Source organism: Loxodonta africana, chromosome 7 (assembly GCF_030014295.1).
Source record: "Loxodonta africana isolate mLoxAfr1 chromosome 7, mLoxAfr1.hap2, whole genome shotgun sequence".
Lineage (NCBI taxonomy): Eukaryota > Metazoa > Chordata > Mammalia > Proboscidea > Elephantidae > Loxodonta > Loxodonta africana.
This window is the reverse complement of record NC_087348.1, coordinates 86,335,377-86,349,259: the sequence shown is the minus strand read 5'-3', so window position 1 is coordinate 86,349,259 and position 13,883 is coordinate 86,335,377. Positions and strand designations below refer to the sequence as shown.

Sequence of the window (13,883 nt, the reverse complement as noted above, 5' to 3'; positions counted from 1 at the left end):
CTTCGTTTGGAGTTAAGCAGGCAGAACGAAAGAGACCACAGTCACAAATACGGGTGTTACTAGTAGAATGGAAAGTAGTTTCTTTGGGAGGGGGAAGTATGATGAGGGGCTCTGGAAGCCTTCTTCCCTCTAGTTGTGCCAAGGAGCTCTTAGTCCCTCCAGGGAAGGTTCTGTTTTAGCCCTAGGTCCTGACTACTGTGATATACTGTGTCTTCTTTACTCCTATCCAATATTGGTGTGTGCTAGAATCTGGAAATGCAAAGATGAAAAACGTTTCAGAACTCAGTGAGCTCACAATAAATAAAATAGGAATGTTAATGCTTAGACTCCTTATTAAAGCAGAGGAAAGGAATAACTTTGCAAGATGGGTCTGTCTCCCAGGTGCATTGCTGACATATTGGGCAGGTTATAAGCACGCCCTGAATAGGACCAGTTCTCTCAGTAGCACAAAGCAGATGGATGGAAGTAACTTCTCTGGGATGCTGTCTCATCATTCTTCATAAGGACAACATGAAGCATTTGAGAGGATTTTTTAAGGATGACCTTGAAGTAGACAAGCAACCATGCTAGTTCAGGAAACTTCTTCCATTGCCCAACTCCTAATCTCCAACCTCCCTGGACTCACTTCTCTGTCTGCCAAAAGAATATTCCTTTTTGTTACCCCTAAAGCATTCAGCACCCACTCATAACTGCAAGCTAGTCCTCTTCCAGTTCCTCTTTTTATTTATTTAAGAATTATTTCACTTCATCTCCTTTTTCCTGCTATTTCTGCATCAGGAATGTGGTGCATGTAGTTGGTCATCAGTCCTCTATGGTATTTTCATATCGTTTTAAATTCTTCCACCTCTTCCGGGAGAATGGCTTTCCTCATGGGAGCATAGAGTCTCACAGTATCTGTGCAACCGTAGTCTGATCAAATGGTAGTTAATATCCACAGTAGGACATGAGCAACTAGTCCCTGCCCCAAAACAAAAATCGTAGCTCAAGCCTCTCCTGGCTCTCCTGTCAGGTGACCTTATTGTTGGTACAGTTTCAGCCATTATGTAGAGGGATAGTATAGACCCCCAAATAGAAGTGGATAGATTTTCCCCCTTCAGATACTGCAATTGAGACGAGAACAGAATTGAACTTGTAGTGGAAGGAACTAAGGATTATGTATATCTGCTGTGCATTAGGTCCTCAGTCAGGCACCGAATAAATAGAGATGCTGGCAGTTGTTCTCTGTGCATACCTTGGGTCCCAGAACTCCTCCCTACCTCTGAATTTCTCACTACCTGGGTTCTGCACCAAGTGCATCTCCAGAGAAAGGGGATGAGAATATTAAGTCCAAGACAAGGCTAAAGAAAGTCTGGGAGAGGGTAGAGCCTAGAGCAGAATTTCTCAGCCTCAGCACTATTGACATTTTGTTGTGGGGGCTGTCCTGTGCATTGTAGAATATCTAGCACCATCTCTGGCTTCTACCTACTGGATACCAGTAGCAGCCACTGCCCAGTTTTGACAATCAAAATGTGTCCAGACATTGCCAAATTGCCCTCCAACCGCAAATTCACCCCCATTTGAGAGCCACTGACCTAGAGTTTGGCCTAAAGAGTTGAAAAGCATCCATTTGACATATAATGCTACATGCTTTTCCAGGGGAATAATGAGCCCTCTGGTTACTGAATCACCAGGCTTTCTTCAGGTTATCTACAACCTGAGCAAGTTTGACTTAGTTTTCTCCACCAGTTATTTGGTTTGGGTCCACTTGTCCTCCTACATTGTTAGCACCTGAGCCCCTCTCCTTCTATAGCACTGTGGAAGTCAGAATCTTTTCTTAACTTCTCAGCCCTCAGCTGGCCTGAGTGCAGGGGTGCACAAATCTTTTATGGCTTTACTCTTAGTGGCTAAAGACACATAGAAAGGGGAATTTCAATTATAAATCATTTCAAAACCCATGTGGTATTAAATCTGTTCTGTGCTCAGGGATAAAAAGGCAGAGAGAATGGCTACCTGCTCAAGGTCTCTCTCCACCCTACCTCTTATGCCCATTCAAAAGACCTTGTTAAGTTTGCTCAGGTCAGTAAGGTCTTTTGGCCCTCGGCTCACTTCACAGACCAGAAAATGATGTATACTACAGTTAAAGAAGCGGAAAACCCGAGCTCAATTCTTTATCAACAATGCCAAGTTTTTGAGCCTCAATTTCCTCTTCTGGAAAATTAGTGATGATAATACCTACTGCCCTAGGTGGTTACAGGTAAGTAATGAGGTGCTGTATGTAATGGTTTTATATCAGTGCTTAACATAGGTGCTTCAAAAAGTTGCTCTGTTCTATATCACTGTGAAAATATATGAATACATTTTCTTCTAATAAAAAAAATAGTAAACTATTCTTTTACATTATTTCTACCTTCCAATCCATTTCCCCAGTACTGCCAGATTCACACAGCTAATGGTCTCCATTTTCATAACTCATGATGGTTGACCATCTCGTCTCGGGACAGCATCCAAGCTCCTTAATTTGTAATCAGAGTCAATACATTTTTGTTTCAATGTTTTCTGCCACTGCAGGATATATGCATTCTCAGAACCACACAGGCTGCAAACTGTTTTAAACGCTTTAAATTTTGTATGGCAACAGTCTTTCCTTAAATTTCCAAACGACTCCACTCCATTTTCTACCTAATTCACCTCCACCCAAAGACATCCTACAGCCAAATGGGCTGAATTACACCTTCCATTATGTTCCCATTGTAGTTTTTTTTTTTTTTTTTGAGGGGGGAGCGTAGAGGTTACCATTGATATGTTCACTTAAACGTATTATTTCAGTTAGCTGTGTAAACGTCTACCTTGTATATAAGACTGTTAGCTTGTTAAAGAACAGATGTCACATTCATCTTTTCATCCTACATAGTCCCTGGCACATTGACTATGGAAAATAATTGAGTAGGTATTAAAAGCTTCTGGTGATATAAGAAAAAGAAATTAAAGAAAAAATTTGAGTATAATCTGAAATTTCCTCTATCTCTGTGAATAGGTGGGGCAGTTCCAGGTCACCTGCTCCAGGTATGGCTACCTTGAACCACACTGGGGCTAGCCACACAGTCTTCCACTTGCTGGGCATCCCTGGCCTAGAGGACCAGCACATGTGGATTTCCATCCCCTTCTTCATTTCCTATGTTATCGCCCTCCTTGGAAACACCTTGCTTATCTTCATCATCCTCACAAGGCGCAGCCTCCATAAACCCATGTACCTGTTCCTCTGTATGCTGTCTGGAGCAGATGTTGTCCTCTCTACCTGCATGGTACCTGAGGCCTTGGCCATCTTCTGGTTCAGTGCTGGGGATATCTCCCTGGGTCACTGTATCACTCAGCTCTTGTTCATCCATTCCACCTTCATCTCTGAGTCAGGGATCTTGCTGGTGATGGCATTTGACCGCTACATTGCCGTATGCTACCCACTGAGATACGCCACTATTCTCACAAACAGCCTGATTGGGAAAATTGGCTTGACTATCTATGTCAGAAGTTATGGCACAATTTTCCCCATAATATTTCTTTTGAAAAGACTGACTTTTTGCAGAAATAACATTCTTCCACACACTGGTTGTGAGCATATTGGCTTGGCCAGATATTCCTGTGATGACATCCGTGTGAACATCTGGTATGGTTTTTTTGTCCTAATGTCAACAGTGGTCTTAGATGTTATGTTAATTTTCATTTCATATGTGCTTATTCTTCGGTCTGTCTTCCACATCCCCTCCAAAGATGCTCGCCACAAAGCTCTCAACACAAGTGGCTCCCATGTCTGTGTCATCATCCTCTTTTATGGGCCTGGCATCTTCTCAGTGCTCACTGAGCGGTTTGGACTCCACATCTTACCCCATATTCATGTCCTGCTGGCCAATGTCTGCATTCTGGCTCCACCGATGCTGAATCCCATCATTTATGGGATCAAGACCAAACAGATCCGGGACCAGATAACTCATGTGTTGTTTCCAAAAGTGATATGGCTTTCAGAATAGAAACCAAACTGTTTTTCCAACATTTGTAGTCATACATGTGGTGGGCTTTAGCAGCCCTTGTAGCTGGGTGACAACTGAGACAAGAGAAATGGCTCAAGAAGTCTATGTTTCTGGAGCAGGTCCATTAGGGAAGTTTTGGAGCATGCTTTTCAGGGTCTTTAATCATCAATAAGAGGTCAGTTTCTGATGACTCACTGAGCTGTCTCATTCAGAGTCTAGGAAATAAACCAGTTCACCTTTTTAATTCAGTCTTACTTCTATAACCCCAGACAGGTATTTAGAAAGAGATGAACTGTGGATAATTGTTGAACTATTCTTTTCTGGTTTGTTTCATGCCTTGATGTAGTGAAGTAGTTCCCATTCTTCTTATCTACCTTGGGAAATTGTTTTATGTATTCTGCCCTCTGTCTTCTCTACCATTAAATTTTTATTTTTTGCAGGCTTATTTCAATCTGCATGCATTCTGTTATTTTCCCCTATCTATTTTTTTTAGAACCCTGGTGGCATAGTGGTTAAGTGCTATGGCTGCTAACCAAAAGGTCGGCAGTTCGAATCCACCAGGCGCTCCTTGGAAACTCTATGGGGCAGTTTTACTCTGTCCTATAGGGTCACTATGAGTTGGAATTGACTCGACGGCAGTGGGTTTGGTTTTTTGCTTTAGAGGAAAGAAGAGATGGAGGAAGGGAGGGAGGAGGGAGGGAGACAGGAAGGGAGGGAGGAAGGAAAGAAAAAACATATTGTACTCAAATTCCCATACGGCCTCTTTCTCTCTCTCTCTCTGCATTACAGTAAAACACCTTGAAAAAGTTGTCTGTATGCCAAGATTCAATATCTTCCTTCCTATTTTTCTTGATCTAACTCCAATCATACTTTTTCCTACACCTGTCACAGTGGCCTCCATGGTATTGAACCCAGTGGTCAATACTCAGTCTATATCTTCCATGTCACATCAGCAACTTTTGATACAGTGAAGCATGTTCTCATTCTTGAATCTTCTTTCTTGTCCCACCCTCTTCGTGTTACTATGATCAAGCTGACTGTGATTCAAAATTCTTTGATGGGTTTTCCTCATCTGCTTGACTTTTTAACACTGGAATTCCTAGGGCTCAGTCATGAACTCCTACTCTTCTCTATAATCAGCCTTTAATCTCACTCATTTTAACTGCTAGATTCAGACCAGGATTTCTCGACCTCAGTGCTATCGACATTTTGGGCCAGGGAATTCTGTTGTGTGGTCTACCCTGTGCATTGTAGTAGGTTTAGCAGCATCCCTGGACTCTACCAGCCAGACGCCAATATCACAGCTCTCCTGCAGTTGTGATGACCAGCAATTACTCTAGACAGTGCCAGGTTTCTCTTAAAAAAAAAGGTTTCTCTTAGGCAGGGCCAAATCACCCCTTGTTCAGAACCACTGATTTAGACCTGCCAATATGCTAAGAATTTCCAAATGTATATCACCATCTTCTAACTTGAACTATAGATTTACACTTCTAATTTTGACTTATACTTCTAATTTCATACTTAACATATCTCCTTGGACATCTACTAAGTATCTCAAACTTAACATGTCCAAAATTGAGCTCCTTATCTTATCATCAAAACTTCCCCTCCATCAGCCTTTCCGATGGGCTTTAATGGCAACTTCAGTCTCCCAATCACTCAGGCCCATATTCTTGGAGTTATGTTCAGCTCCATTTCCATCATATTTACATCACTCCAATGCCTTCCAAATAGATTCTGTACTACCCCTCATCTACCATCCTCCACTGTCTATTAACTTAACACAAAATTTTGTAATGGTGCTCTTAAATTGTAAATCAGATTTCCTCAAGTCTTTGTCAGAGACACTTGGGATAAACTCCATAGTCCTTACTAAGAGCGACACATTCGGCATGATCTGCCCCATAAGCTCTTCTACTTCCCTCTTTCACTCTGTTCCAACTACACTGGCCTGTTTTCTATTCCACAAATATGGCATAGATGCTTCTTCCTTCAGGCCTCTGCACTTGCTGCTCACTCTGCTGGATCCTTCTGTGTGCAGATATCTGCATGACTTTATGCCTTGCCTTCTTTACATCTTTGTTCAAATATAACTTTTTGAAGGAGACCTTCATTGACCATCTTATTTAAAATAGAAATTTCTACAACATGCCACTGTCTATCCCTTTTTTTGTACTTTATTTTTCTTCAAAATCTTTATCATTATCTTGTTGTTGTTAGGTGCCATTGAGTTAGCGTCTGACTCATAGCGACCCTATGTCAACAGAATGAAACACAGCCTGATCCTGCCCCATCCTCACAATTGTTGTTATGCTTGAGCCCGTTATTGCAGCCACTGTGTCAATCCATCTCTTTGAGAGTCTTCCTCTCTTTTGCTGACCCTCTACTTTACCAAGCATGATGTCCTTCTCCAGGAACTGGTCCCTCCTCATAATATGTCCAAAATATGTGAAGTGAAGTCTTACTATCCTTGCCTCTTAGAAGCATTCTGGCTGTATTTCTTCCAAGATAGATTTGTTCGTTCTTTTGGCAGTCCATCGTATATTCATTATTCTGTGCCAATACCGTAATTCAAAGGCATCAATTCTTCTTTAGACTACCTTATTCATTGTCCAGCTTTCTCAGGCATACAAGGCATTAAAAACGCCATGGCTTGGGGTTAGCAGCACCTTAATCGTTACAATGACATATTTGATTTTTAACTCTCTAAAGGGTTTTTTTTTGCATCAGATTTTCGCAATGCAATACATCATTTGATTTCTTGACTGCTGCTTCCATGTGCATTGATTGTGGATCCAAGTGTAATAATGATCACGTTAATGGTGATGATGTTGATGAAGAAGAAAAGCCTTAGCAGAGATTAATATGTTCCAGGGTTTATGTACTTATTTTGTTTGTAGTCCAACTTCTTAAAGTAAAATATAAGCTCCATAAAAGCAAAGATTTTTGCTTTAATTACTTCAGTATAGCCTAAATTTGAAACAGTGCATATCACCCTATAGCACACAATAAAGATACGTTGAATGAATGAATGAATAAACTGATGGATGAATGAATGAATTATGTGATTGCAGTTGCCAGCTGCAGCTTCTAAGGTGCTTGGGTAACCTGAAACTGATGATTCCCTGGCCAAGGGTAGTCTGATAGCATTTCTTAACATTTCATAGGTGTTGGATAAAGCTGGAGGATGGGATTTGAGAGTTTCTCAGTATTCATTTTCAGGGAGGACTTTTCAAGGAATCCCACCTCAGTAGGTAACTAAGACAATTACACATTTGGCTGCAGGCTACTTTTCCAGCAACGTTTCCCATTTCATCTTTCATAACGGTTCCTCACACACAGCACTATGGTCATGCCAATCTGTTCTACATCTCTAAGTTTTTGTCCTTAGTTTTTTTGGCAATCATGAATATCATCTTTGTTAGATTAGTGAGCTTGTACTCAGACCTGGAGAACCATCTAAAATCTTACCTCTCTCATAGATCCTGTTGTAAATATCCACCACAAAAGATAGACTGATGCTTTTTTGATGAGAAAATAACATGTTCACCATTCTTCTTTTTTAATGTCTTTTTGTAAGTCAGATATACTGTAGAAATAAAATCTGTACAAAACGCACCCATTTTTTCAATGTAGTCATACTGCTAATGTCATTTTAGAGAACGTTGGTTTATATTTTTGATTGTGTATATGCGTGCGGGTAAATAGATGTCTTAAATTGGAACATATTTCACCCACTCTTCTGGAACATACCTTCCTCACTTAGTGATTTAATGTGGACATATTCCATGCCAAAAATACAGATCTCTGCAGGTATTTTTTATTGGTTTTGTTGTATTCAGTACAAAGATGTGTGATATATAAAATAGACAAGTATACTCTTTTAAAAGCATTTTTCACATATCATAATTTTTTATTTACTGTTTTTTCCCCAATCAAGAACAAGCTGGGAATTCCATATATGTTGGTTCCCAAGTGTCAATTATATCAGCTGGAAGAGTAAGCACTAAATCAAGATGTTTAGAATATCCTACTTTGTACATTGTAAAACTGTGAAATTGACACTTTGAAATAATTGAAAATAAGGAAATGAATAAAAATTCCAATTATAACTGCTGTTCGTAGAGTTAAATTTCCTTTCTTTGTTCATGTATATATACACATACATATATATACATATCTCCAAGCTATTTTTCCACATAGATTTATAATATACACAAAAGAAATTAAAACATATGTCCACAAAAAAAGACATGGGAATGTTTATAGGAGCTATATTTATAATAAGCAGAAGCTGGAAACACCTTTGACCTCCAGCAATAGGAGAATGGTTACAACTCACTGATCAAAAGCAGTTAACTACCGATATACCCAATATTTAGGATGGATCTCAAAAATAGTATGCTGTATAAGAGAAGATTTACCCCCAAAAGTATATTCCTTTTTATTCCAATTATATGAAGTTTTGGAAAAGGGAAAATTAATCTCTGGTGAAAAATATCCAAACAGTAGTAGCCTCTATGAGGTGGGTATTACAGATTGAAGTGTGTCTTCTCAAATGTTATGTTAAAGTCTAGGCTATGTACCTGTGAATATGGCTCTATTTGGAAACAGTCTTTGAAGATGTTATCAGGTTAACATGAAGTTATGCTGGAGTAGGCTGGGTCCTAATCCAAGCAACCTGGAGGAGGATTGATTACATTGGGCAGCTTCCATCATGGAAAGGACTGCGTTTGTGCTTACCGAAATAGACACTTACTCTGGATATGGATTTGCCTTCCCTGCATGCAATACTTTTACCAAAACTACCATCTGTGGCCTTACAGAATGCCTTATCCACCTTCACGGTATCCCATACAGCATCATTTCAGATCAAGGGGTTCACTTCACAGCAAATGAAGTTTGGCAATGGGTCTATGCTCATGGAATTAACTGGTTTTACCATGTTCCCCATCATCCTGAAACAGCTGGCTTGACAGAATGATGGAATGGCCTTCTGATGACACAATCATGGATCAGCTAGGTGACAATATCTTGCAGGGTTGGGGCAATTTTCTCCAGGAGGCTCTATATGGTTTAAACCAATATATGGTGCTGTTTTTCCCATAACCAGGATTCACGGGTCCAGGAATTAAGGGGTGGAAATGGGAGCGACACCACTCACTATTAACCCTAGTGACCCACCTGTAAAATTTTTGCTTCCTGTTTCCAAGATCCTATGCTCTGTAGGTCTAGAGGTCTCAGTTCCAAAGGGATGAATGCTCCCACCTTGAGAGACATCACTGATTCCACTGAACTGGAACTTAAGAATGCCACCTGGCCACTTTGGTCTTCTTATGTCTCTGGATCAACAAAAAAGGGAGTTACCATATTGGCTGGAGTGACTGATCTGATTACCAAGAGGAAATTTCATTGATATTACATAATGGAGGTAAAAAAGAGTATGTCTGGAATGCAGGAGGTCCCTCAGGGCATCTCTTAGTACTACCGTGCCCTGTGATTAAAGTCAACGGAAAGCTACAGCAATCCAATTCTGACATGAATACTAATGGCCCAGACTCTCCCGGCGTGAAGATTTGGTGTCTTCCCCCCAGGCAAAGAACCATGACCAGCTTACGTGCTTGCTGAGGGCAAAGGGAATACAGAATGCGTGGCAGAAGAAGGTCATTCTAAATACCAGTTACGACCATGTGACCAATTGCAGAAAAGAGAACTGTAATTGTTATGAGTATTTCTTCCTTGTATGTGTGCACCAAATATTTTTGTTTTCTTTACTTATAAAATACAAGATGTAAACAGGGCTAGTGCGTTTTCGGTTGTACATGTTTTAACTGTATTATGTTAGGTGCAAGTATGACTTTATAATTCTCTTTATTCAGGGATTATGTATGGTTTAAGGAGGTGTGTACAGGTGCCAAGTTGATAAGTGGTTGACTGTGATGGTTAAGGTTTTGTGTCAACTTGGCTGGGCTATGATTCTCTGTGGTTTGGCTGTCATGATGTAGTTTGGCAGTCACCTCCATGATGAGATCTGATATTATGTTATCACTTCCATGATGAGATCTGCTGTGAGTAGCTAATCAGTTGAAAGAGAGTTTCCTTGGGGGTGTGACCTGCATGCAATATAGGTGGACTTTCTGGTAGGGCTTGTGGGCCTTTGCTCACTCTGGATCCTGCAGCTGGCTCCTGTTCATCTGACTTCTGGTTCTTGGGACTTCAGCTAGAAGCTTACTGTCTTTGCCAATCTTGGGATTCATTGGTCACACAGTCTGTGAGCCAGGGGCCTGCATTTTGATCTTCAGATCTTGTGTTCACCAGTCTCTGCAGCTGTGTGAGTAGGGAGAAGCCTCCAGCCTGAATTGGGACTTTCCAGTCTCTACAACTGCGTGACCCATTTCCTTGATATAAATCTCTCTCTCTATATATTTATACAGTTTACTGATTTTGCCTTTCTAGAGAACCCAGCCTAAGACAGCAACTATGCTCAGACTATTTATATCCTCATTCTACATGCTTTCCTGTTTACTCAAATCTGTTTCTGAAATGAGATGGGGTACAAATAATTAGTAAATACAAGCTTTTTTTTTTTTTTGCTCATCTTATTTACAGTCATGGATTGAATTGTACCCTCCAAAAATATCTGTCAAACTAGCTGGGCCATGACTCCCAGTACTGTATGATTGTCTACCATTTTATCACCTGATGTGATTTCTCTATGTGCTGTAATCCTATCACTATGATGTAATAAGATGGATTAGCAGCAGTTATATATTGATGACATCTACAGGAATAGATAGTGTCTTAAGCCAATGTCTTTAGAGATATAAAAGAGAGAAGAAGTGAGCAGAGAGACATAGGAAATCTTGTACCACTAAGAAAGTAGTGTTGGGAGCAGACTGCATCCTTTGAACCTGGGGTTCCTGTGCGGAGAAGCTCCTAGTCTGGGGGAAGACTGATAAGAAGGCCGACAGAGAGAAAGACTTCCCCTGGAGCTAACACTCTGAATTTGGACTTTTAGCCAGCTTTACTGTGAGGAAATAAATTTCTCTTTGTTAAAGCCATTCACTTGTGGTTTTACTGTTATAGCCCAAACCAGAACCCAGTGCCTTCGAGTTGATTCCGACTCATAGCGACCCTATGGGACAGAGTAGAACTGCCCCAGCACTAGATAACTAAGGCAGAATTTGGTACTGAGAGAGTGGGATTCTGCTCTAACAGACACCTAAAATGGAAGAAGTTTTGAAACTGTGAATGCGTAGAAGAGGGGCAGCAGTAGGGGCCCAGCAGCAGCAGGGAAGTGACAGTGGCAAAGGACTGGCAGTCACAGAGAACTGGCAGTGACAGGACCAGGAGACCAGCCAGCACCAAACAGTGCTGGAGCTGACCCACGGAGTGAGAGAGCTGAGTGCCTTTGTGCAGGAGGCTTCCTGGTGGAGTGGGGTGCCTCCGGGCACTTATCAGTGGAGCTACAGAGCTTTGGAACTCTTGCCCCAGCAGAGAAGAAGTTGGTGTGAGGCCCGAAGGGCTAAAAGGCCACGGAACCAGGAAGTAGAAGCTAAAGAGACAAGGAACACAAGAAGCTGAGCTGCCTCAGTCTCAAAAGGTATGGCCATGATCTCTGAGGTTTCAAAGGGTGGAGCCATGGCCTCTGGTGTTTCTAAGGGTGAAGTCACCACTCAGATGGACAAGGAGAATGGTGCGCCCAAAGCCAAGGGAGCAAATTTTTTGTCCCAGTGGGGCTGGAAGGCAGAGCTGAAACCCAGGGCCAAGGGGCTTCAACTCAGAATCTGGAGAGTGTGGCCAATACCTAGAGTCTGGAAGGCAAGGCTACTGTATGAATTGTCTCAGAGAACAGAGGATTATTTGCAAAGCCTTGAGGGCTAATGTAATGTGTTCCGTTGACTTGCCTGGTGCCTGTTATTCCTCCTTTCCTTTGAGTTTCTTCCATTTGTAATAGAAATGCCTAGCTTATGCCTGTTCTGCCATTGTACTTTTGGAAGCAGATAACTTGTATTCTAGATCATAGACGAGGAAGAATTTTTGGATTTTGGACTTGGAGTTAAGACTTTTGCTATGATATTATGGGGTGAATATGGTTTACACATGATAAGGACATGAATTTTTGGAGTCCAAAAGGTGGAGTATCATGGACTGAATTGTGTCCCCCCAAAATATCTGTCAACTTAGCTGGGCCATGATTCCCAGTATTGTATGATTGTCTACCATGTTATCATCTGATGTGATTCCCCTATGTGCTGTAAATCCTATTACTGTGAAGTAATCAGATGGATTAGTGGCAGTTATATAGTGATGAGATCAGATTAGATAGTGTCTTAAGCCAATCTCTTTTGAGATATAAAAGTGAGAAGTGAGCAGAGAGACATGGCGAACCTCGTACCAACAAGAAAGCAGTGTTGGGAGAAAAGCGCGTCCTTTGGACCTGGGGTTCCTGCGCAGAGAAGCTCCTAGTCTGGGGGAAGATTGATGAGAAGGCCGACAGAGAGAGAAAGGCTTCCCCTTGAGCTGATGCCGTGAATTTGAACTTCTAGCCTACTAGACTGTGAGAAAATAAAGTTCTCTTTGTTAAAGCCATCCATTTTTGGTATTTCAGATATAGCAGCACTAGATGACCAAGACATCTACTCTCATGATTTCAACTTGCACCTATATGCTGATGCTTCTGACATCTAAAGCAATGTTGAATTCTGTAGAGAGTGCACATTTAGGGGACTCTAGGGATTCTGTATGACTGGAACATCATACATGCGCGTGTGTATGCACCTGTGTGCCTGTGTGTGTGCTTGGTGAGAGAGGTGGGTAGTGAGATATGTGGCTGGAAAATTAAAAAGATATAGATCTTTCTAATTAATAAAATAAAAAAAAAAAACAGTGAGCAAAGAACCACAAATTATAAGCAAATAAATAATAAAACAAAATTAATAATATGCTAGAAATTATAAAAACATAACTAATAAAAAATAAAGCTGGCTATTTGAAACACATTAACAAAATAGAGAAACAGGAACAAGACCTAATTTTTTTTTAAATTAATTTTTATTGTGCTTTAAGTGAAAGTTTACAAATCAGTTCAGTCTCTCATACAAAAATTTGCATACACCTTGCCATACACTCCTAATTGCTCTCCCTCCAATGAGACAGCACAGTTCTTCCCTCCACTCTCTCTCCTTGTGTCCATTCGGGTAGCTTCTGGCCCCCTCTGCCCTCTCATCCCCCCTCCAGACACGAGACGCCAACATAGTCTCATGTGTCCACTTGATCCAAGAAGCTCGTTCTTCACCAGTATCATTTTCCATCCCCTATTCCAGTCCAATACCTCTCTGAAGAGTTGGCTTTGGGAATGGTTCCTGTCCTGGGCTAACAGAAGGTCTGGGAGCCATGGCCTCTGAAGTCCCTCCAGTCCCAGTCTGACCATTAAGTCTGGTCTTTTTACAAGAATTTGGGGTCTGCATCCCACTGCTCTCCTGCTCCCTGAGGGTTTCTCTGTTGAGTTCCCTGTCAGGGCAGTCATCGGTTGTGGCCAGGCACCATCTAATTCCTCTGGTTTCAGGCTGATGTAGTTTCTGGCTTATGAAGTCCTTTCTGTCTCTTCGGCTCATAATTAACTTGTGTCTTTGGCGTTCTTCATTATTACTTGCTCCAGGTGGGTTGAGACCAATTGACGCATTTTAGATGGCTGCTTGCTAGCATTTAAGACCCCAGATGCTACTCTCCAAAAGTGGGATGCAGAGTGTTTTGTTAATAGATTTTATTATGCCAATTGACTTAGATGTCTCCTGAAACCATGGTCCTCAAACCCCTGCCCCTGCTACACTGGCCTTTGAAGCATTCAGCTTATTCAGGAAACTGCTTTGAAAACCTGAT

At 41.3% G+C, this 13,883-nt stretch overlaps 2 protein-coding genes across 3 annotated transcripts in view; both read left to right on the top strand.

The window, feature by feature from the left end:
- Positions 1–13,883, top strand: part of LOC100669141 (olfactory receptor 52B4-like) — a 56,829-nt gene that overhangs the window by 23,972 nt on the left and 18,974 nt on the right. The gene's annotated exons all lie outside the window — the stretch shown is intronic.
- Positions 2,763–4,026, top strand: LOC135231726 (olfactory receptor 52B4-like). The gene has a single exon (XM_064288590.1). The coding sequence runs from the start codon at positions 3,045–3,047 to the stop codon at positions 3,999–4,001; it is 957 nt and encodes a 318-aa protein (XP_064144660.1). The 5' UTR covers positions 2,763–3,044; the 3' UTR covers positions 4,002–4,026.

Bases quoted from the DNA above. Each gene is read 5' to 3' on its own strand.
- LOC135231726 (XM_064288590.1), top strand. From the start codon at position 3,045: ATGGCTACCTTGAACCACACTGGGGCTAGCCACACAGTCTTCCACTTG.